The following is a 26,105-nucleotide window of genomic DNA, read 5'->3' on the forward strand; positions in this document are numbered from 1 at the left end:
ATTGGCACATCTCATTGTCATGGAGATTATTTGGCCCTGTCCCCTCAGTCATGGTCTATTGACTTAGAAACTTTTGCTTGTTTTACATGTATTAGTTTGTGATTAGGTCAGTTTATGGTAAACCACTAGTGGTAAATCAATGATATTTGATATGCAGTTGTATACGCATTGGTTTATCTCATTTGGCTCCGCCCCTTAGTCATTGTCTATTGACTTTTGTATTTGTGATTAGGTCATTTCAAGGGGAACCATTAGTGGTGAACCAATCGTAATTGGTATTCAGAAATATCAGCATTATCACATCTCATTTCCCTGGAGAATATTTGGCCCCGTCCCTTCAGTCATGGTCTATTGCCTTTGAAACTTTTGCTTAGTTTATATGTATTAGTTTGTGATTAAATCAATTTAAGATGAAATGTTAATGTTAAGTCAATGGTATTTGGTATGCAAATTTATAAGATTTGTTAGTATTGTTTCCATGGAGTTTATATAGCTCCACCCCCTCTTCATGGTTTTTTGACTTTGAAACTTATACATAGTTTACAAGTTAATGTTTGTGTTTAGGTTTGTTTAAATGAAACGAATTATAATAAGTCAAAAGATATTTGGTATGCAGTTGTATTTAAATAGCCATTGGCACATCTCATTTACATGGATATTGCTTAGCCAAGTACCTCAGTCATGGTTCATTGACTGTATATTTGCCTAACTTATGTTACATGTTAAGTATTGCTAATTGAATGTCAACATTTGCATAATCATTATTACCATAAAGCGAGACATATATAGATCTCTGTGATAACAGTTTATGTTGGCAGTTTCTACCTAGCTGTTATAGTTAATGGATAATTGGCAAACACTTGAAAAATTAGCCAAATATCATTATTTCAGTGATATAATTACTATAAGATTTGTTCCAACAATTTTGGCTAAATATACTTTTTTGAAGATCTAGTATTTTTCATTTTTTTTTGCTGTTTACATTTATATCTTTTAATTGTTGTTTTTGAGATAATATGTAAAAAAAACTTATATTAGACAAAAATCAGCATGCAAGGTAAAAAAATACCTCACAGTGCATATTTCTCCTTTTTCAGACAGTTATGTCAGAGAAATCCTCAAGTGTTCCTGTAGGACCGAAAATTGAAGGTATTTTCTTAATCATTATTTCATTTAGATTAGAATTAACATTATAAATATAATGAGCGGAGGATTCTGATATATTTGTAGGTCACCAGGTCAAATGAGAAGGTCAACATTACATTCAATAGTCATTTCAATAGAAATCAGTTCATCAAAGGGGTGTTCCTATACTGGGGTTCATATTTACTTTAGGCAATAGAAGGTCATGGACCTTTCACCAAAAATAGTAAAAGGTCCTCTATTCTGAGAAGGTAATTGAAAATTCAATTTAGTAAAAAAAAAAAAAAAAAAAATTTCTCTTACAAAGCACTCGTCATAATTTCATAATTTTTTTTCTGAATTTTACAAATAAACTCTTTCAGAAAAATGGTTCCCCTCTCCAATGCCAATACTATACGCTGTGTTAAATAACACTTTGAACCTTTTTATTTGTTCTGGATTCAACTGCTGCATAACAACACAATGGCCGAACATATCAGATAACAATTACTGTTTTCAAGATTCTTTTAAACACTGCATGATGTTGGCATAAGATAAATGCTGGGAGGTAGTTTCATGATTTTTAAGTTTTGTTTCCATCAAACTAGGGCACTTTGCCTTTAAGTGTGTGTTGGATAAACCAGTTTAATCATGAAAAGTAGGCGAAAGTGGATAAAACTTCCATTGGGGGCAAAAATTTACGTTTTCTTTTTTCCCCTTTCATAATTTTGGTCTCAGCTGGTATACCGTTGTCCGTCCATCCGTCTGTTCGTCGTCAACATGTTGAACAATAACTTAAAAACGCTTTGAGCAGTTTTCATGAAACTTTGGTGAACTGTATATATCTATTGACATGAGCTCAATTTTATTTTTATAAATGTTAGATTTTACGTTTCCAAATTATGGGGTTTTATTCATTAAAAAAGAAGGATTTTCCAGTTTTTGAACAATACCAGATTCCAAATAAGAAAGTTGAAAAGTAACCAAAATTATGTTTAACAAAATCAACTTCAATGAAGTTCTGTTTTGGAATACATGTTATACTTTACATATAAGTAAACACTTTTTGATAAAAAATAGATCTATTCACATTATATTTTTTAAATGAAGAACACCTTAAAAAATGTTGCTATCATAACAAAATTGACAGACATTTTGACGGAAAATTTGTATGTTAGCAACACAAAAAATCCTGATATTTTTATTGTTATCAAGGTTTGGATTTATATCTTGATTTAATATGAAAGGCAAATTGGAATAAAACATTTCTGAACATCTGCACCAATAAAAATGGAATTGTAATAACTTTAAAAAAGGATAATCTTGGAGTTGCTAACATAAGATTTGACAGACATGAACAATGCTGCTAACATAAAAATTGACAGACATTTTTGTTGCTAACATAACATTTGACGGACTTTTTTGTTGCTAACAGAACATTTGACAGACTTTTTTGTTGCTAACATAATATTTGACGGACTTTATTGTTGCTAACATAAGATTTGAAAGACATAAATGTTGCTAACATAAAATTTGACGCACTAAAAAGTGTTGCTAACATAAGATATTGACGGACTTGTTGCTAACATAAGATTGTGCTAACATAAATAAATTTGACGGACAATATATATTTGAGATTTTTAACCAACATTGGAGATCTTAGCCTAGTTGAAAGTCATATTAAGAACTCCTGCAAAATACAGCTGCCTGAAATTTAAAAAGATTTCAAACCAGGACAGATAACTCTAATTTGTAGCACATCCAAATGTTGCTAACATAAAATGACAAGTTTGACAGAAAATATGTTAGCAACAGAATTGATAAAACTATTGATTAAATAAAGTACATTGAAAGATCCAAAATGTGTATGTTTAATGTACATTATGAAACACAATTTTAACAGGCTTATATAAGTACCTACAATGATGTGGCAAGATTTTATGAACCTGTTGCTATCATAAAATTTATTGACAGACAAGCATCTAATAAGTAAGGTATTTGAAATTGAAAAAAATATATACCACAGATGTTTTTAACAAAAGAAAAGCAAAAGATTTGGAAACAGGGATGTTTGAATATTCAATCTACACTAATAAAAACCATTATACCAGTGTCAACTCTAAGCATTGTAAAACCTTGTGTCAAAAAATGGGAAGTAATTTCCGTCAAAAATTTCACATTTTTCATCTTGTTTTGATCATTTTTACTTTTAATGGAAACAATCATATCCAATAATTGGTTTTCTTGCTTTATATAACATTCTTATTCAATAAGACATTAACTTCACACATTCTCATTCAAATAACAGATAGTATTATTTTTCTTAATTTGTTCTTTTTGACGGAAATTTTCATTTCTTTTTGGAATCTGCCAATACCTAAAAAATGCTTTGAGCAGTTTCAGGAAACTTTGGTGAAGTGTTTATATCTTTTGGCGTGAGCTCCCTTTCGATTTTTATAAATGTTAGATTTTACGTTTCCGAGTTGTGGGGTTTTATTCATTAAAGATGGGTGTTTTTTCCAGTTTTTGGACAAAACTCAAAAGTGATTTGAGCAGTGTTCATGAAATTTTGGTGACTGGTATATATATATTACAATAACCTCCCTTAAGTTTTTTTTGATAAATTTCTGATATGACATTGGGGAATTATGATACTTCATTCTTTGAAAAAGCAACGGGCGTATCATGCGCTTATGGCACAGCTCTTTATTTATATTTGTTTTACAAAGCAGTGCTTAAATTAAAATCTAAACTATTGGTTGCTTATAATTTAAGCTTGGATATGTTCTCTGGAGTAATTATAGGGAGGTACAATTACTATTTAAATAATTAGATATTAATTATCTACAATGGAAACATGTTGACAAGAAAGGCCAAAGATTCCAGAGGGACATTCAAACTCATAAGTCGAAAGTAAACTGACAACTCCACGGCTAAAAAGAAAAAGACAAACAGACAAACAATAGTTCACAAAACACAACATAGAAAACTAAAGACTGAGCAACATTGATCAAAACGAAACCCACTCAAAACTGGTGGAGATGATCGCAGGTGCTCCGAAAGGATAAGTACACTGCTCCACATGTGGCATCCATTGTGTTGCTCATGTAAGTACATACCCAGTAATACGTCTAATTCGGTAGGTCACATTCTGGAAAAAGGGGTGGGATTGTTGTGACGACCTTAGGAACATATCTGCTATCATCTGTGAAACTGATATTCCATAATGGTCAACCCACTCGTGGTGGCGTCGATAAAACTTATGAAAGGATGTAATTATTTTGCACATTTATAAATATTCATTTTTATGAATTTTCAGGATTTTCTCGCTTCGTTGAAGACCCATTGGTGGCCTTTGGCTGTTATCTGCTCTTGGTCGGGTTATATTTTCTTTGACAATTTCCCCATTTCAATTCTCAATTTTATATATTTTACTGAATATTATAGATATTTGAGTTAATAAAGATGTTTGATTGTGCTGATTTTTATAAATAAAAAAGTTTTGTAAAAGAATAGTCTACAAATTTTGACATTTTATATAATATTTTATTACAATTAAATTATTTATTACTTTAAATTTTCACTTCTTCGTACTATGAACATCAAAATTATTTATTGTGTAAAATTATTTCCTTTCTCCATTTGAATTGTACATGTATACCTAACTACACAATTAATTTCATTTACCTGTGCACATGGTGTACAAATACAAATGGTGCATATTTTTGTTCTAGCTAATTGTTGATTTTCTAAGATTGTTTAACATTTCACAGCGGTATTTTTTATTGATTTTATATTTGCATTGTATCAAAGATTAATTTTATTTGTTCAGTGTATGTTGGGTCGTGTTAATTTGTCTTTTGATTGAGTCCTTTTCAATTGATATTTTACAGTGTGTTTTTAGCTCACCTGGCCCAAAGTGAGCTTTTCTCATCACTTGGCCTCCGGCGTCGTTAACTTTTACAAAAATCTTTTCCTCTGAAACTACTGGGCCAAATTTAACCAAACTTGGCCACAATCATCATTGGGGTATCTAGTTTAAAAAATGTGTCCGGTGACCCGGCCAACCAATCAAGATGGCCGCCATGGCTAAAAATAGAACATAGGGCAAAATGCAGTTTTTGGCTTATAACTCAAAAACCATTTAACAAAAGCATTTAGAGCAAATCTAACATGAGGTAAAATTGTTCATAAGGTCAAGATCTATCTGCCCTGAAATTTTCAGATTAATCAGACAACTAGTTGTTGGGTTGATGCCCCTGAAATTGTAATTTTAAGGAAATTTTGCCATTTTTGGTTATTTTCTTGAATATTATTATAGATAGAGATAAACTGTTAACAGCAATAATGTTCAGCAAAATAAGATCTAAAAATAAGTCAACATGACCAAAATGATCAGTTGACCACTAAAGGAGTTATTGCCCTTTATAGTCAATTTTTAACAATTTTTCGTAAATTTTTGTAATCTTATACAAAAATCTTCTCTGAAACCACAAAGACAAATTTAACCATACTTGTCCCCAATCATCATTAGGGTATCTAGTTTTAAAAATGTGTCCCAAGACCCTGCCCGCAAACCAAGATGGCAGACATGGCTAAAAATAGAAAATAGGGTAAAATATCGTTTTTGGGTCATATCTCGGAATCAAAGCATTTAGAGCAAATCTGAAGGGATAAAATTGTTCATTAGGTCAAGATCTATCTGCACTGAAATTTTCAAACCAATCAGGTAACCTGTTGTTGGGTTGCTGCACCGGAATTGGTAATTTTAAGAACATTTTGCAGTTTTTGGTTATTATCCTGAATATTATTATAGATAGAGATAAACTGTAAACAGCAGTAATGTACAGCAAAGTAAGACCTACAAATAAGTCAACATGACCAAAATGGTCAATTGACCCCTTACAGAGTTATTGCTGTTTATAGACAATTTTTAACAATTTTCATAAATTTTTCTAATTTTTTACAAAATATCATCCACTGTAACTACTTGGCCAAATTCATTATAGATAGAGATAATTGTAAGCAGCATGAATGTTCAGTAAAGTAAGATCTACAAACACATCACCATCACCAAAACATAATTCTGTCATGAATCCACATGTGTCCTTTGTTTAATATGCACATAGACCAAGGTGAGCGGCACAGACTCTTTAGAGCCTCTAGTTATATAGATTAGACCATTGGTTTTCCCGTTTGAATGGTTATACACTTGTAATATTTGGGGCCTTTTATAGTTTGCTTTTCGGTGTGAGCCAAGGCTCTGCATTGAAGACTGTACTTTGACCTATAATGGTTTACATTTTTTTTTAAATTTGACTTGGATTGAGAGTTGTCTCATTGGCACTCATACCACATTTTCCTATATCTATCGAAATTTTAGGCAATACTTTGATAGCAGCAATATAGATACAAAAATCTTATTGGAATGTAAGATATTAAATATGACAGTCAAAAAGTTAAAAATTTACAGTCCATCAAAACTGTCAGAAAATTTGAGTTATTTCCCTTAAGCTAGCAACAGTTTAGCTTCAATGTGGGATGGAAATAAGAATATCCATGATTCCTGACGTATAATACTATTTAGTCACTATTTATAAGGTGAAAGCACAGATTTCTTGAGACATCATCAGAAATACATCAATAATTGACCATTTGGAAAAAAATATTTTCAGATTCCGTCCGATCTGCCATGTTGGACAAGTTGCTTGGCAGTGGAAGCTATGAATCATTTGACATGCGCTGCATGGTTACCGGCCAGTTCGCCGTTGGAAAATCAAGTCTGGTCAAGCTTTTAGTTGGGGATAATGTTCCAGAAGGGAGACAACCCACCGATGGCATTTCGCTCATAGAAGGTCGCTGTGGCCTTGATATTGAGACCAGAAGTTGGATCATGATTGATCCAGGTAAGAATACACAAATCCATACATATATTTATACCTGAGGAAGGTTCAGTGTTAACCTAATGACAATGGGGGAGTGGGGTTTGTGGTCACGAATGTTCTGTCATTTTAGTATATTTATTGTCAGTCTAACAGGGTTTGAATCAAGTGAGAGTATAAAATTTCTTTTTTTCATACCTTTTGGTAGGTTACTATTTAGAAACTAAATTTACACCTGGCATGCCTGGCAGATAATGAAAATAGACATTAACAAACTAAATATCAAATCATTTGACATACTATAGTTCTTCTTATAGTCATGGATTTTTGTTTAGCATCTTGAAGCCTTACTTACTAGAGCGCTTTACAGGGATTTCTTTTTGTCTAAATTTATTGAATTATTTATTTTAGAGAAAGAGGTTGCCTTTTTAGCAACTTAATTTAATAGAAAATTATTTGACAATTAAAATTGATTATGTTTTTTTTAATTTTGACAAACGTTAGAAGGTGAATAGTGATAGGTTAATAACGGGGCTTTATTTAATAAGTAGGTAATTTAGTCTAGGACTATTATACTAACAGGACTGGAAACTGATCCATCTGTTGAGATTTCATTGTCTCGATAGTGGAGTATTGATTTTTTGTTTTGATTGACAGCTTATCGTGTCACGTGGTTAATCAGTCTTCGGTACATGTGAACAATAAATTATGGCGAACAAGTCAGCATATCAAATACCGTTAAAATTGGTGGATTTGAAATAAAAAAATATATATAATTAAATGCAAACAATGAAAATATATGTCATTGAATAATAAAATTATTTTAACAGATGAAATACATTTACTTGAAACAAGGATTTGTATAGAAATCCTTGCTTGAAATAAATGGTTTTACACGAGGACAAACTTATGCTGATCAAAGCTGGGACTATTAAACTAAGTTCTTCTTTATTGTAACTTAATCTTCGAAGTAGTTTTGAAAGATAAATATTTTTCTTATTCACGAAAAATTATGAATAAGTAGTCAATATATATATATAATATAATAGTGTTGAAAATAAAACAAATATAGTCGAAATGCCAGCACTTTACTTGACCGCTATGAGTCGAAGGCAAAGACATGTATATATGTCTCTGGTCAAAGATTAACAAATCATAATTAATCCTAATAAAAACAAAAAGTGTGCAATAAAAACAATGTTGGCAATTTCAGTTCATAATCAATTCCTATAACAAAAGTTACCTGGGTGACCTCATAAAAATATAGCCACATTGTTTTGAACTTTTTTTTAACTTCGTGTTTACACCTTAATTTCAATATGGCAGCAACAACAGAAAAAGCCGCTGTGAACGGAGACTACTTTTGTAGTTCTGATTGTGGAGCCTATTTCACATATTTTCACAAAGTCATATGCAAATGCCACCTGAAGACCTTTATTTATAAAAAAAAAAACAGATTTTAATAAAATTATTGCACACTTAAAAAGGAGTAGGCAGTTTTATAGGAACAGTATAATTTATTTGAGCCCTGCATTTGGTTTCCAGTTGTAACGAGAAAGAGATTAATATTCCACTTTTCACTTAAAAAAGTGACAATACAAATAGGCCAATCCAACCTATAACCTATGAATATGATTTTACAAAAACTGATCTCGCGTATCTCTTTTCGATCAACAGTTATAAGAAATTTTATGAATCTATTATTTCCACATCGTCCCCACCCTACTATCATCCTGAACAATTCAACCTTTATATGTTATTTTTGTCGAGCCAGCGACTTTTGTCGCAGAAAGCTCGCCATAGGGATAGTGATGCGGCGGCGGCGTTAGCTAATTTCTTAAAAGCTTTATATTTTAGAAGGTAGCAGACCTGGATGCTTCATACTTTGTATATAGATGCCTCATGTTACTAAGTTTCCGTCAGTCACATGTCTAATGTCCTTGACCTCATTTTCATGATTCAGTGACTACTTGAAAAAAAAGTTAAGATTTTTTGTAATATTAATTTCTCTCTTATTATAAGTAATAGGATAACTATATTTGGTATGTGCGTACCTTGCAAGGTCCTCATGCTTGTTAGGGAGTTTTCACTTGACCTCGCCATCATTTCATGGATCAGTGAACAAGGTTAATTTTTGGTGGTCAAGTCCATATCTCAGATACTATATAGGCAATAGGTCTATTATATTCGGTGTATGGAAGGACTGTAAGGTGTACATGTCCAACTTGCAGGTTTCATCTGACCTTGACCTCATTTTCATGGTTCATTGGTTATAGTTAAGTTTATTTGTTTTTGTCTGTTTTTCTTATACTGTATGCAATAGGTCTACTATATTTGGTGTATGGAATGATTGTAAGGTGTACATGTCTAGCTGGCAGGTGTCATCTGACCTTGACCTCATTTTCAAAGTTAAGTTTTTGAGTTTTGGTCTTTTTTGTCTTTTTTGTCGAGCCTTCGAATTTAGTCGAAAAAGCGAGACTAAGCGATCCTACTTTCCGTCGTCGGCGTCGTCCACAAATATTCACTCTGTGGTTAAAGTTTTTGAAATTTTAATAACTTTCTTTAACTACACTGGATTTCTACCAAACTTGGACAGAAGCTTGTTTATGATCATAAGATAGTATCCAGAAGTAAATTTTGTAAAAAAATTAATCCATTTTTTCTGTATTTTACTTTTAAATGGACTTAGTTTTTCTGTGGGGAAACATTACATTCACTCTGTGGTTAAAGTTTTTAAAATTTTAATAACTTTCTTAAACTATCCTTGGTTTGTACCAAACTTGGACAGAAGCTTAGTTATGATCATAAGATAGTATCAGAAGTAAATTTTGTAATAATAACTCCATTTTTTCTGTATTTTACTTTTAAATGGACTTAGATTTTCTTCCAGTTAACATTACATACAGTCTGCAGCTTAAGTTTTCAAAACATTTATTAGATTGATTAACTATCCTAGATTTTTACCAAATTTGGACAGAAGCTTCTTACAATCAAAAGATAGTATCAACAGAAATATTTTTTTTGATTTTATTTCTTATTTTTGTTGAGGCTGCAATTTACAGCAAAAGTAGGCAAGACACTGGGTTCCGCGGAACCCTTACAATTTTTTTCTAATACTATATGCAATAGGTCAACTTAATTTGGTGTATAAAAATATTTTATGATCTATATGTCAGTCGTGCAAGTTTTATTTGACCATGACCTCATTTTGATGGTTCATTGCTCAGTGTTATGTTTTTTTGTTTTGGATGGTTTTTCTTAAACAATAAGCAATAGGTCAAATATATTTGTTGCGTGGACGAATTGTTAGCTGTACATGTCTGCCTGGCATGGTTCATCTGACCTTGACCTCATTTTCATGGTTCATTGGTCAATTTTTAAATTTCTTGGTTAATGTTAAGTTTATGTGACAGTTGTACTAAAGCCTTATATTTGGGACTATCAACATAATATCAATGATTAGTAAAGAAGGAGAGACATTTCAGTGTGTGCACTCTTGTTTACACTTAAAGTGGGATTTGGTGATTAATAACACCTGTCAAAGATCGAGATTTATTTTATTATTATAGTAATCGTGTTTACATTAGGGATTATCATTTCCAATAACTATAAAAACAAAAAACAAATTACCGAAATTATAAGATCAAGGCACGCTGTCCCTGCAAAATAATATGGCGTATCGATAAATCGTGCAGGTAAAGTCTCGTTCTAACAATGTGATGTTGAGTATTATTACACTGATTGGTTTAGTATAATTGTCCCAGATTAAGTGTCAGTCTTATTATGTGGGTCATAATAGTCGTTATTTCTATAAAAAAAAAAGGTTTTAAAAACAAAATGCAAGCGACGTTGTTTTGTTCCAATGTGACCTCAAATATTGACATATTATAACGTTGTAGACTTAGTCATCCTTGTATTGATTCTACCTGTTATTAAAGTTAAATCTAAATTGTATACCGTTTTAATCAGTGATCTGGAAGGTTTTTTTCACTATGGGCCCAGGGCCCCTCAAAAAATAAATTCAATGGGCCATTTTAAAAAATAATGGGCCATGTTGTCAAATGATTTAGTGTCAGTCTTATGATGTGGGTCATAATAGTCGTTATTTCTAAAAAAAAAAAGGTAAAAAGGTGTAAAAAACCAAGCGACATTGTTTTGTTCCAACGTGACCTCAAATATTGACATATTATAACGTTGTAGACTTAGTCATCCTTGTATTGATTCTACCTGTTATTAAAGTTAAATCTAAATTGTATACCGTTTTAATATATCAATAAGGATATGAGGTATGATTGCAAATAAGACAACTATCCACCAAATTTCCAATAAAGTGGATGTCGGTATTAATTTAGCTATCCATACCAAAGTTTATCTATTTGCATATATACATATAGAATATATATATAATAGATAACATCAGTTATTTGTTGTTTATTTATACAGCAACTTATAATGCCTTGGATGTTGTATACAATAAAGTGTTAATGACCTCCGAAGAAGAAGATGAAAGTAAGCAAACAAAAACACCAGAAAAACCTGAATCGGATGAAAAACCTGTTGATAGTCCAAATAAAGAAGATACTCATTCTCAGAAGTCTGAAGCCACCAGGTCAACAGATTTCCCTGTGAACCTCTCAGATGAACCCACTACACAGCCACAAGCAGCCCAATCTTTGTCACTACAGATGTCCTCCAGTGAGTCTAAAAGACAGCAAATGAAGAAGAAAATGACGACCAAAATGACCAAAAAGGAAATAAGAAAGAGAATGGAGAAAGTCCTCAAAAGTGGGAAATATAAAATGAAAGTTGGCCGACTCATCTTCTGGGACTTTGGTGGACAGTATGTGTATTACACAACACATCAGACTTTCATGACATTCAGAGCCTTGTTTCTGGTAGTTTTTGATGGTAGTAAAAGATTGAATGAAGAAGTCCCTGATGTTCTGTGTTTTCCAGGGCAACACATGACACCAACCCCAGCAGGTAATAAGTGTTAATTACAATTATGAAATATATATGTTTATACTTGTCTTGTTTGTCAATATATATAAAAAAACTAATCATAAATACCAGGAGTGAAATTTTCATAATTTGCACCAGACGTGCATTTCGTCTGCATAAGACTCTTGAAATTGCTGTAGAAGATCATAGTAAATTGGAGGCAGACTGCAATGTTTTTCATGTTTTCACTTTTTACGGAGATTGTAAGCAGTAAAAAACATATTCATCCACATGTACAACACATATTTGTTTATTGAGATTTGACATATCAATGTAATAAGTAAACGGATTGATGCCAAAGGAATGACAAGCTTATCATCCACGTAGGAGAACATTAAGTCCAGTTGTTGATGGTGTTCTTGTGACGTTTTTGTTGACTGCTGTTTGTCTTTGTCATCTTTATTTTGGAACATGATGTTTGTATTTTCTTGTTGAACTTCTAGTTTATGATTGCCTCCGTTTTTTCAAACCTGATCAAATGTAACAAATAATAATATTCACGTTATTATATATCAGATATTAAAATATAACTAAGATGCATTACAACTCATATCCCATATCGTATTTTAGTCTAACTCTACTTTCCTTGACTTTCAGTCTTTTTACTACACTGGGTGAACTCAATCCTTACCTATTGTAAAGTGGTGTATGCTGGCATCCCTAAGATCTTGTTTGTTGCCACCCATAAGGACAAGATACCAGTGGTAAGTAAAACATAGAAAGACACTTGTAAGTCTTTTGTACATGCATTCCTCAGATCTTTTTTTGTAACCATGCAATAAGTACAAAGTACCAGTGGTAAATATTTTAATATAGGTATGTTTATCCAGAAATATTTGAGTTTTCCTTAATCCACGAAATAGGTACCCACGAAAATAAATGAATCCATAGTAAACAAATAATTCATTAAGAGATCTAGACAAATGCTAGGTATTTATCAATAGTATATAAGGTAATTTGCATATGTCCAAAGTGGAGGTAGACTTCTTTACATCTGTTCATGTTTCCATTTGTTTCATTAATCCTAAGCTTGATGTTAGTAATCTCCTTTTGATTTTTGTCGAGCCTTCGACTTTAGTCGAAAAAGCGAGACTAAGCGATCCTACATTCCGGCGGCGGCGGCGGCGGCGTCAACAAATATTCACTCTGTGGTTAAAGTTGTTGAAATTTTAATAACTTTCTTAAACTTTACTGGATTTCTACTAAACTTTGACAGAAGCTTGTTTATGATCATAAGATAGTATCCCGAAGTAAATTTTGTAAAAATAAAATTCCATTTTTTCCGTATTTTACTATAAATGGACTTAGTTTTTTCTGCAGGGAAACAAAACATTCACTCTGTGGTTAAAGTTTTTAGAATTTTAATAACTTTCTCAAACTATCCTGGGTTTGTACCAAACTTTGACAGAAGCTTGCTTATGATCATAAGATAGTATCCAGAAATAAATTTTGTAAAAATAAAATTCCATTTTTCCGTATTTTACTATAAATGGACATAGTTTTCTACAGGGAAACAAAACATTCACTCTGTGGTTAAAGTTTTTAGAATTTTAATAACTTTCTCAAACTATCCTGGGTTTGTACCAAACTTGGACAGAAGCTTGTTTATGATCATAAAATAGTATCCAGAAGTAAATTTTGTAAAAATAAAATTCCATTTTTTCCGTATTTTGCTATGAATGGACTTAGTTTTTTCTGCGGGGAACCATTACATTCACTCTAAGGTTAAAGTTTTTAAAATTTTAATAACTTTCTTAAACTATCCTGGGTTTGTACCAAACTTGGACAGAAGCTTATTTATGATCATAAGATTGTATCCAGAAGTAAAGTTTGTAAAAAGATAACTCCGTTTTTTCTGTAATTTACTTCTAAATGGACTTAGATTTTCTTACAATCATAAAATAGTAACAAGAGGAATATTTTTATCGATTTTTTTCCTCATTGTTGTTGAGCCTGCGAGTTACAGCAAAAATAGGCGAGACACTGGGTTCCGCGGAACCCTTACAAATTTTTACCAGTGGCGGATTCATAACTTTGTATACGGTCCGACTAACTACCATAAGAGGGGGCCGCTACAGTCATTTTTTGGTTACCAAATACAATGTAGTCTGTGTTCATTAAAAATATATTAACATAGGTCATAGCAAAGATAGCAGCTTTAAGTATGTATGTATGTAGTCTTTGTAAATTGTATATGATGTCTTAGAATGTACTTACTGCAGTCGGATAACGGGTAGTGTGTGTCATTCCATGTTACTCTAATTTATTTTGTTATTAGGAGGATGTAGAAGCCAGACGTGCAATATTGTACAGCGAAGTAGAGGAATTATTCAGGGACCATGACGGAAGAAACCATCTCGTCCTTGACAAACAAATATTTGTCAATGCAACTGATAAAGCTGATCAAGAAATTGAATCCCTGAAAAAAGCCATAACAGAGCTAACTTTCGACCATCCATGTTGGGGGGAGAGGATGCCAAACGCTTGGGTCCCACTTGAACTGGAGATAGCTGAGTTGGTTGCTGCAGGAAAACAAATTCTGTCATTGGAAGAAGTTGAAGAATTAAATACAATCAGCAAGGTGTCCGTTCTGGATGTAAAACAACTTCAGGAGTTCCTCCATTTCCAGCACTCGCTGGGGAAGATCGTGTACATTGATACCCAGCAGCTCAGAGATTATGTCATAATCAACCCACTACTTATGGTGGAGGTCATGAGATCATTTGTGACAGGTATGTGTTTCAATAGTTATTATAGATGTTATGAGGTCCTTTGTGACAGGTATGTGTCTCAATAGTTATTATGGATGTTATGAGGTGCTTTGTGACAGATATGTGTTTCAATAGTTATTATGGATGTTATGAAGTCCTTTGTGACAGGTATGTGTTTCAATATTTATTATGGATGTTTTGAGGTCCTTTGTGACAGGTATGTGTTTCAATAGTTATTATGGGTGTTATGAGGCCCTTTGTGACAGGTATGTGTCTCAACAGTTATTATGGATGTTATGAGGTGCTTTGTGACAGATATGTGTTTCAATAGTTATTACGGATGTTATGAAGTCCTTTGTGACAGGTATGTGTTTCAATAGTTATTATGGATGTTATGAGGTCCTTTGTGACAGGTATGTGTTTCAATAGTTATTATGGATGTTATGAGGTCCTTTGTGACAGGTATGTGTTTCAATAGTTATTATGGGTGTTATGAGGCCCTTTGTGACAGGTATGTGTTTCAATAGTTATTATGGATGTTATGAGGTGCTTTGTGACAGGTATGTGTTTCAATAGTTATTATGGATGTTATGAGGTGCTTTATGACAGGTATGTGTTTCAATAGTTATTATGGATGTTTTGAGGTCCTTTGTGACAGGTATGTGTTTCAATAGTTATTATGGATGTTATGAAGTCCTTTGTGACAGGTATGTGTTTCAATAGTTATTATGGATGTTATGAGGTCCTTTGTGACAGGTATGTGTTTCAATAGTTATTATGGATGTTATGAGGTCCTTTGTGACAGGTATGTGTTTCAATAGTTATTATGAGTGTTATGAGGTGCTTTGTGACAGGTATGTGTTTCAATAGTTATTATGGATGTTTTGAGGTCCTTTGTGACAGATATGTGTTTCAATAATTATTATGGATGTTATGAGGTGCTTTGTGACAGGTATGTGTCTCAATAGTTATTATGGATGTTATGAGGTCATTTGTGACAGGTATGTGTTTCAATAGTTATTATGGATGTTTTGAGGTCCTTTGTGACAGATATGTGTTTCAATAATTATTATGGATGTTATGAGGTGCTTTGTGACAGGTATGTGTCTCAATAGTTATTATGGATGTTATGAAGTCCTTTGTGACAGATATGTGTTTCAATAGTTATTATGGATGTTATGAAGTCCTTTGTGACAGGTATGTGTTTCAATAATTATTATGGATGTTATGGAGTCCTTTATGACAGGTATGTGTAACACTAGTTATAATTGATGTTATGAGGTCATTTATGACAGGTATGTGTTTCAATAATTATTATGGATGTTATGAGGTGCTTTGTGACAGATATGTGCATGTTTCAATAATTATGATGGATGTTATGAGGTCCTTTGTGACAGATATGTGTTTCAATAATTATTATGGATGTTATGAGGTGCTTTGTGACAGGTATGTGTTTCAATAGTTATTATGGATGTTATGAGGTGCTTTGTGACAGGTATGTGTTTCAATAGTTATTATGGATGTTATGAGGTGCTTTGTGACAGGTATGTGTTTCAATAATTATTATGGATGTTATGAGGTCCTTTGTGACAGGTATGTGTTTCAATAGTTATTATGGATGTTATGAGGTCCTTTGTGACAGGTATGTGTTTCAATAGTTATTATGGATGTTATGAGGTCCTTTGTGACAGGTATGTGTTTCAATAATTATTATGGATGTTATGAGGTCCTTTGTGACAGATATGTGTTTCAATAATTATTATGGATGTTATGAGGTGCTTTGTGACAGGTATGTGTTTCAATAGTTATTATGGATGTTATGAGGTGCTTTGTGACAGGTATGTGTTTCAATAATTATTATGGATGTTATGAGGTGCTTTGTGACAGATATGTGCATGTTTCAATAATTATTATGGATGTTATGAGGTGCTTTGTGACAGGTATGTGTTTCAATAATTATTATGGATGTTATGAGGTGCTTTGTGACAGGTATGTGTTTCAATAATTATTATGGATGTTATGAGGTCCTTTGTGACAGGTATGTGTTTCAATAGTTATTATGGATGTTATGAGGTGCTTTGTGACAGGTATGTGTTTCAATAGTTATTATGGATGTTATGAGGTGCTTTGTGACAGGTATGTGTTTCAATAATTATTATGGATGTTATGAGGTGCTTTGTGACAGATATGTGCATGTTTCAATAATTATTATGGATGTTATGAGGTGCTTTGTGACAGGTATGTGTTTCAATAATTATTATGGATGTTATGAGGTGCTTTGTGACAGATATGTGCATGTTTCAATAATTATTATGGATGTTATGAGGTGCTTTGTGACAGGTATGTGTTTCAATAGTTATTATGGATGTTATGAGGTGCTTTGTGACAGGTATGTGTTTCAATAATTATTATGGATGTTATGAGGTCCTTTGTGACAGGTATGTGTTTCAATAATTATTATGGATGTTATGAGGTGCTTTGTGACAGATATGTGCATGTTTCAATAATTATTATGGATGTTATGAGGTGCTTTGTGACAGGTATGTGTTTCAATAATTATTATGGATGCTATAAGGTCCTTTGTGACGGGTATGTGTTTCAATAGTTACTATGGATGTTATGAGGTCCTTTGTGACAGGTTTGTGTTTCAATACTTAATATTGATCAATTATGTTACAACCCTTTTCTGCAAGATGTAATTAATGTTTACCATTGTTGTCATTAGTGACATGACATCATAGCGAGGAGTCAATTACAAAGTATACTTTGCATAATGTGAATTCTTTTAAATGATATATTAAATCTTGAAATAGTTAATGTTGAGATAAACATTATGCAAAAAGTCCTTAATTTGCAAGTTTCTTTTTCAATTTCTATATTGAATTCACTCAAATGAAATTTGAAATTTCCCACAATTTGATATTTTGATGGCTTTTTTCTCAGAATTATAATGTTTAGCTATTAGCCACAAAATCCTGATTGCAATGTTTTTTTCGGTCACACAATTGCAGCTAAACTTAAAATCAACGGCTAACTTCTTTACCAAGACAAGTTAAAACATTTTTTTGGTAGTTTGTTCTACTGCTGTCAAATTTAAAAATTACTTGTAAAGGTTTTAATCTGAATTTATTGTAAACTGAAAATTTTAGCTTTTTAACGTATTAATTTAATCCTTTAAGTTCACAACAAAACACCAAATTAACAAACATTCTCGCATCCTGTAAGATACACATATAATAGAGATCTCTGTAGATTAAGATGAAAATTCAAGTTGATTTACAAAAGTTGTAGAAATGTTTGGATGTGACTATCTGACATTAGCACGAACTGAAAATTCCAGCTTTTTTTCTCCTACAAATTAAATCATAGAATTGACAGAAGTACATCATACAACAGAATAATCTGGCATTATATAAGATCAATATATAATTGAGATAGCTGTATAGTTTTTATGAAACTTACAATTAAATCCCTTATTTTGACAACAATACATGTACACAAAACAACCAAATAACCTGGAAATGTGTACGGTCAATATATAATTGAGATAAGTGGTCTTATTCAGACCAGTCTATACTAAATAATAAAATTAAAGGTGAAGACTGAGGCAATACAGGTCGAGACTGGCAAAAATAAACTATTTCATCATTTGACAATTTTTTATCAATGCTACCAACAATTTATATTAAAAGATTTTAACTGTAAAATTAGCATACCAGTCCACTAACCCCTATTTTGCGGGTTAAACCCTTTTATTTCCCTCCGACTGCTTAGATAACACATTTGCAAATAAAGGCAACAGTAGTATACCGCTGTTCAAAACGCAAAATATACATTACTAGTAGTTATCGGATAGTTAATTTGCTTAAACTACTTATGTGGACAAAATCTGCAGAGGTTTCTACAATCGATAAAGGAAATGTGTCCATTACCTCTATTATTGACAGTGCTCATGTTTTCTTATATTAAATTGAAACAGTAACTTGAGGTTTTTTTATTTTATGATTTATATAAATTCACCAAATCTCTGTGATAGAGGAAATACATATGTAAGTCCATTATGTACTACTTGAAACAATCTGTAGTTTCATGTTAATAACCCCAGATTTTTTTTTACCTCTATGTGCTATTTTTTTTCAGACAAAGTATTTTGGCCAAAGAAAAGAAGAATGCAGGAAATTTTCAGAAGAATGTCAGACAGTGGGATAATATGCAGAGGAGATATGTACAGCATTTGGGACCAAAAGGACTTCCGGGCAATTCTACCATACAAAGAGTTTATATTCAACATCCTCATTTATTTAGACATCCTGGCAGAGCAACGTAGATATGATATAGCTTCAGGAATGCGGTTACCAGTAGAGAACTATTTTGTTCCCTGTATGGTCACTGAAAGAAATACCTCCAGCTTCATGGTCAAAGAATGTAAACCAGGAAGAGCTATTTGCTTAGCATTTGTTTTTAAAGGGACTGTTATACCACCAGCTTTACCTAATCGTCTGATTAGCGCATGTCTGAGCATGTGGTCTCTAAAACAGTATGAAGGGAGAAAGCTCCTCTTTTCAGGATTTATTGTAGTATCCTTTGACAAGGCACATGATATTGTAGTATGCGTTGAAGGTAATAAGATTCTTCTGTATATAGTCCATACCACCTCTGCTGGACTTATAGTACCAGATATAGCCACTGGTGTTAAGGAATGTTTGGTTACAACAATGGAGAGAATTTCAGATTTTTATCAGTCCACGATCCATATTAACCGCAGCCAACAGTTACCTTTCCATATTGAGTATTCATGTTCTGAGTTGAAATGCTTCATTAATGAAGAAGAAGCTTTGCAGACCGATGAATGGGTTTGTGATAAGCATCACTTAACACATAGAGTGGGATTCTCCGCTGTTTGGAACCAAGCAAAGGTATATAAATAGCTTATGTATAAGTTATGGATCTCTATAAAATTGTACCACAAGGTTCAATACCACAATGGAAAAGTTAGGATTAACTTCTGGGTTTATGGCCCAAACCGATCAGGAATTGGGGACAACATACTGGGGGGACAAGATTTTCTGGTTGATGAACATTATTGAATTGTAGGTCTATGGATCATAATGAAATTGTAAAACAATAACGGAAAGGTTCAGTTTGAATTTTTGGGGAAATGGCTCAAACCGTTCAGGATTAAGGGTCAGAAAGTGGGTGGGGCAATTTGCGTCTTGTTTCCAGACAAATGCTAAACTATCTATATACAATTTTACCATAGGGTTCTCTAGTGATTTATGTTTAGCTGTTTATTTGGCTTCTTTTTTGTCAAGGTCATGTCACAAAACAAGGTTCAACCCACAATTTTTATCCTTTTAAAAATGTCCTGTACCATTTCAGGAATATGGTCATTGTTATATTATTGTTCGTTTCTGTGTGTTACATTTTAACGTTGCGTCGTTTTTTTTTCTCTTATTTTTGAGTGTAAATTCACATTGCGATAAGACCTGTCACGGCACTTGTCTATCCCAATTCATGTATTTGGTTTTGATGTTATATTTGTTATTCTCTTGGGATTTTGTCTGATGCTTGGTCCGTTTCTGTGTTTGTAACATTTTGGTGTTGTGTCGTTGTTCTCCTCTTATATTTCCCTTGGTTTTAGTTACCCCGATTTTGTTTTTTGTCCATGGATTTATGAGTTTGAACAGCGGTATACTACTGTTGCCTTTATTCATGTAGGTCTTTCTTGAGCTTACGGTTTTAATTTTACCTTGTATCTTGAGAACTTATACATGTATTATATCATTCTGTCAATAATTATTTTTAAATATTTTATTTCTACAGAAGATAGAACAGTGTGAGCAGAATTGTCAAGGTAAGATATATGGCTGAATAGAAGTTTAATAAAACTAATAAAAACTCCAAGGCAATTTCAAAAAGGGGAAATCTATAAACAAGACAAAATCATTTGCCATCAACCAACAAAACAAGTTATTTATGGTGATTTGTTGAAGGCAACATACAGTTAATACAATATATTTTTTATCCTATATTCACAGTGACTTATTATACCCATATAGTGTGTCAAAAAATGTTTATCAAAACATCACAAATGATTTTTAGCACACTCAATTCTTTACTTTTGAAAACGTTTCAGCTACTGGAAAGATTTATATATAACACAGATAAATAGACAAAGATCTACAAAAAAACATAAAAGGTTTGACAATTAACTTCATAGAGTATTTGGTATTCTGAGCGTCACTGATCAGTCTTATGTAGACGAAACTCACATCTGGGGTATTAAATTATTAGCCTGGTACCTTTGATAACTATTATATGTATCATCATTTATAATATGGAGCAGAATAAAATAGTAAAGGAGTCCTTTATATATTTTGCTAGTTTGGCAATAGTTTATGCATGGTCAGTAAGGATGCGGAAATCATGGGACGTTCGTTTCTATGTTTATCTTTGTTATTAAGTCAAAATGTTAGGACAATTATGTTTTTGTTAGGTAGATGAGGTTTTTAAACAAATTTCATTTAAGAAATCTGTTTGTATATAGTTTCACGAATATAGACATACATACGAAATATACAAGTAGTTCAAAATTGGGATAAGGAAACAAGACCAGTGCTTTTATATAAATATATCTAACGAAGATACTAAATTTGATGACATTGTATATTTGAAAGTTGTTTTTTGCTTGGCAGATGCAATTATTCTGAAAATGTGTTATTACAGGTTTAAGTGATGATGCTTTAAACCAAAAACCAAGTGACATAGAACTCTTGCGTTTATCCATTAAATGTTCATCAAGTCAAATGTACAAATTAGTTACATATCTAGAAATGTCTGAGAAATGGGATGATATTCAGCACAATTATCAAAATAATGTAGAGGTAGCAAAGTTTTTGGTTCTATCAAAATGGAAAGAGATGAAAGTGGATAGCAAATTCAGAGCACTTGCAGAAGCACTGACAAATATGGATATATCAACACATATCTTGTGTCAAGTAAGTTTGAATACTTTGTACAGATTGTAAACCTTTAAATGTTTCAAATTGTGTTTACAGCAGTATGTTTATTATGTGTGTCATTAACTTTCCTTTTATCTAACCCTAAACGAGAAACTAACTTGAATCTCATTTTGTAAATAAAGTAATACAAATGACATCAAAATTTTCAAATTTGATTAAAATCATTATGAGTGGCATTTATTTTTCTGTAAAATAGCAAGTGAAATTCATTTGAAAAATTTCATATCAGATTCACGTAATTTTCATGGAGGGTAGTAAAGGGAGGCCTTGAACGTGTGAAATGAAAATCGATAAAACGTTGCACGGAAAATAAAAATCTGAAAAAACGAAGCACGAGAAACAAAATCTTAAATATTAATGTAAAAAATTAAGTAATTTATTTATCAGCTGTTCTTGGAAATCATCTAGTCATTATATAATGGACATGATGACCATGCAGTCACCTATTAGGGTCCACTATAGTTGCAACTGATTTGAGAGAAAAATATTATTCATGATAATTAATTTGGTAGCCATTTTAAATATTCTGGGAACTAAAACAATCTGCAGACTGACTTTGAATTTAGTCCTGGTTTACTTTTTAAACAAATGCGGGAAAAGCATGAGAAATTAAGAGTACCAAGACGAAACACGGAAAATAAATAAAGGAAAACACGAGGCACGCACGTCGATCCAAACACGAGAATACGAGAAAAGTTGCACAAAAATAACCCTTTACCACCCTCTTTCATGTATAGACTCGTTTGAGGCGGATCTCACGTCAAAGTTTTCATGTGAAATTTATATGAAATTTTGCCATTGTATCACTTGGTGCATGTTGCATTTGTTCGACTTTTGTCTTCAGTAATACATGTAAAACTAATGGATTTCATGTTTCCCAAAAAATGTTTTGCATGCTTCTTAATCTAAATTAAAATATTTTTGTTGTTATGTATAGGAATTTGATAAAATGCAGATTTTCTTATATTCTTTAATATCAAAAATTTATTCAGTTAGTGCAAGACTTTAATTGATAAAAATGATGAACAGGTCAAGATGCCTATTTCTTTCAATACATTATCTTTACCTTATTACTTATCTTAGGGAAATATATTCCAGCAGATGTGTTGACAGTTATCTTAATTGAATTAAATTTAAAGTTTTGAAAGAAGTAAAGGCAAAAATAGCCTTCTATTGTGGCTTGTCTGTCAAAATAAACAGAATGAGGTGTACATGTGATTGGATTCCACTTTAAATTGATAGATTTTATAGATCATAACTTCATCCTATTACATGATAAAATTTTCAAACACGATGCACACATTTTGTTAAACCGGATATACTAATACTGTTTTTACTAGTTCAATTGGATATAACCATGTTTTCTTCGTATTTTTTTTAATCTTTTTTGCAGGTAAGAAGAGTCAAAAGAGCAGAGCATGGTAAGTAATCTTGATGAAAACTAAAAACTAAAATCTATGTTTTAAAAACAATGAGCAGTTTCGTTCACAATGTTGATTGTGATAACATTTTTTTTCTAGAAACAAAGATATTTTCCCAATTTCAAACTAAGATACAATGAGCTTTTGATGTATGAAAAATAAAAGAATTAATAAGCTATTTGTTTTATAAATGAGAACACTTAAAAAGCAAAACAATGTGACAGTTCCCGATATTTTATTCAATTAAATGCATGTACATACACAAACTGTATAGATGATACAATCAGACAGACTGACTCACTACCGAGCTGATGGTACCATGTAGAATGGGGACTAAGATGCCAGACATTTATTTCCTCTAGATAAAGACTCACTACCGAGCTGATGGTACCATGTAGAATGGGGACTAAGATGCCAGACATTTATTTCCTCTAGATAAAGACTCACTACCGACCTGATGGTACCTTGTAGAATGGCGACTAAGATGCCAGACATTAATTTCCTCTAGATAATGACTCTCAAGTTTCACTCAAATCAAAATAGTATTTTGGAAACTTTTTTCTAGTTTTGTCCATTTGTTTATATTATTCATCTTGATATTTCAGATATTCCTGTAGAATACTTAGATTGTATTCCGACAGATGAGGTTTTGGATGCATTAGCACCACAAATAGGTCAGATATTTTTTCAACTTGGTGCTGAAATTGGGTTGTCAATAGCAAACTTAGAAAATATACAGAGCAATAATTACCAAGACTTAGCTGCTCAGAATAAGGAAGTTCTGTTTATATGGAGAGAAGACAGAACAGTAAAACCTACACTACAGGTACTGGTACAGGCTTTGGTTAATGTTGGGAGAGGAGCACATTGCTTGCAGGAAGTTTTGAAGAATGTGGATCTTAATACCCTTAGAGGGTCGAAAGAAGTTAGAGGTAGAGGTGCAATTCCCAAGAAACTGAAGAACACATCTGAACAGAAGCCACATAGTCAGAAAAAAGGGTCAAAGAAATGTTCAATAGCTTGAAATAGTCACAACAAAATATATATTCAGAACAACTTTGTAATCTGTCGAAAAGTAATTGATAGACAATAACCGAGGTGAAAGCTATCAAATTGAATTAATTCTCATTACTTTAAGATGCAGTGATTTTGAACTTTAAAAACACATGTCGTACCACACTTGGTAGGATAATTTCTTTGCAGTGTAGAAATGTTTTGTGGTTCTTTTCGATAAGAAAAGTGCAACACATCAAATGTACCATTAGATATTTCTAAATTCATTTTTAGCTCACCTGGCCCGAAGGGCCAAGTGAGCTTTTCTCATCACTTGGCGTGCGGCGTCCGGCGTCTGTCGTCGTTAACTTTTACAAAAATCTTCTCCTCTGAAACTACTGGGCCAAATTTAACCAAACATAGCCAAAATCATTATTATAGTATCTAGTTTAAAAATTGTGTCCAGTGACCCAGCCAACCAACCAAGATGGCCGCCATGGCTAAAAAGAACATTAGGGTAAAATGCAGTGTTTGGCTTTTAACTCAAAAACCAAAGCATTTAGAGCAAATCTGACAAAGGGTAAAATTGTTTATCAGGTCAAGATCTATCTGCCCTGAAATTTTCAGATGAATCGGACAACCCGTTGTTAGGTTGCTGCCCCTGAATTGGTAATTTTAAGGAAACTTTTGCTATTTTCGGTTATTATCTTGAATATTATTATAGTTAAAGATAAACTGTAAATTGGAAAAATGTTCAGCAAAGTAAGATTTACAAATAAGTTGACAGGTCCAAAATGGTCAGTTGACCCCTTTAGGAGTTATTGCCCTTTATAGTCAATTTTTAATCATTTTATTGTAAATCTTAGTTATCTTATACAAAAATCTTCTCCTAAAACTACTGGGCCAAATTTAACCAAACATGACCAAAATCATTATGAGAGTATCTAGTTTAAAATTGTGTCCGGTGACCCGGCCAACCAACCAAGATGGCCGCCATGTCTAAAAATAGAACATAGGGGTAAAATGCCTGTTTTGGCTTATAACTAAAAAACCAAAGCATTTAGAGCAAACCTGAGATGAAGTAAAATTGTTTATCAGGTCAAGATCTATCTGCCCTGAAATTTTCAGATGAATCGGACAACCTGTTGTTAGGTTGCTGCCCCTGAATTGGTCATTTTAAGGAAATTTTTGCTATTTTCGGTTATTATCTTGAATATTATTATAGATAGAGATAAACTGTAAACAGGAAAAATGTTTAGCAAAGTAAGATTTACAAAGTCATCAAGTCCAAATTTTCAGTTGACCTCTTTAGGAGTTATTGCCCTTTATAGTCAATTTTTAAACATTTTTCGTAAATCTTAGTTATCTTATACAAAAATCTTCTCCTCTGAAACTACTGGGCCAAATTAAATCAAACTTGGCCACAATCATCATTGGGATATCTAGTTTAAAAATTGTGTCCGGTGACCCGGCCAACCAACCAAGATGGCTGCCATGGCTGAAAATAGAACATAGGGGTAAAATGCAGTTTTTGGCTTAAAACATAAAAACCAAAGCATTTAGAGCAAATCCGACAAGGGGTAAAATTGTTTATCAGGTCAACATCTCTGCCCTGAAATTTTCAAATGAATCAGACAACCCGTTGTAAGGTTGCTGACCCTGAATTGTTAGTTTTAAAGGAAATTTTGCTGTTTTTGGTTATTATCTTGAATATTATTATAGATAGAGATTAACTGTAAACAGCAATAATGTTCAGCAATGTAAGATTTACAAATAAGTCAACATGACTGAAATGGTCAATTGACCCCCTAAGGAGTTATTGTCCTTTATAGTCAATTTTTAACAATTTTCATAAAATTTGTAAATATTTACTAACATTTTCCACTGAAACTACTGGGCCAAGTTCATTATAGATAGAGATAATTTTAAGCAGCAAGAATGTTCAGTAAAGTA

General features: G+C 32.4%; 1 protein-coding gene across 1 annotated transcript in view; it reads left to right on the plus strand.

Moving 5' to 3' along the window:
• Positions 1 to 25,892, plus strand: part of LOC134691415 (uncharacterized) — a 328,275-nt gene extending 302,383 nt beyond the window's left edge. Inside the window, exons 2-11 of the mRNA XM_063551940.1 lie at positions 1,098 to 1,149; positions 6,798 to 7,028; positions 11,448 to 11,987; positions 12,603 to 12,709; positions 14,284 to 14,737; positions 18,857 to 19,632; positions 20,540 to 20,570; positions 21,443 to 21,714; positions 23,132 to 23,159; positions 23,765 to 25,892. Of these exons, the coding sequence (XP_063408010.1) occupies positions 1,104 to 1,149; positions 6,798 to 7,028; positions 11,448 to 11,987; positions 12,603 to 12,709; positions 14,284 to 14,737; positions 18,857 to 19,632; positions 20,540 to 20,570; positions 21,443 to 21,714; positions 23,132 to 23,159; positions 23,765 to 24,183 (2,904 nt within the window). The 5' untranslated portion in view covers positions 1,098 to 1,103 and the 3' untranslated portion in view covers positions 24,184 to 25,892. The remainder of the gene's footprint in view (positions 1 to 1,097; positions 1,150 to 6,797; positions 7,029 to 11,447; positions 11,988 to 12,602; positions 12,710 to 14,283; positions 14,738 to 18,856; positions 19,633 to 20,539; positions 20,571 to 21,442; positions 21,715 to 23,131; positions 23,160 to 23,764) is intronic.
• The last annotated feature ends 213 nt before the right edge of the window (positions 25,893 to 26,105 follow it).

This window comes from Mytilus trossulus, chromosome 11 (assembly GCF_036588685.1).
Source record: "Mytilus trossulus isolate FHL-02 chromosome 11, PNRI_Mtr1.1.1.hap1, whole genome shotgun sequence".
In the NCBI taxonomy this organism is placed as follows: Eukaryota; Metazoa; Mollusca; class Bivalvia; order Mytilida; family Mytilidae; genus Mytilus; species Mytilus trossulus.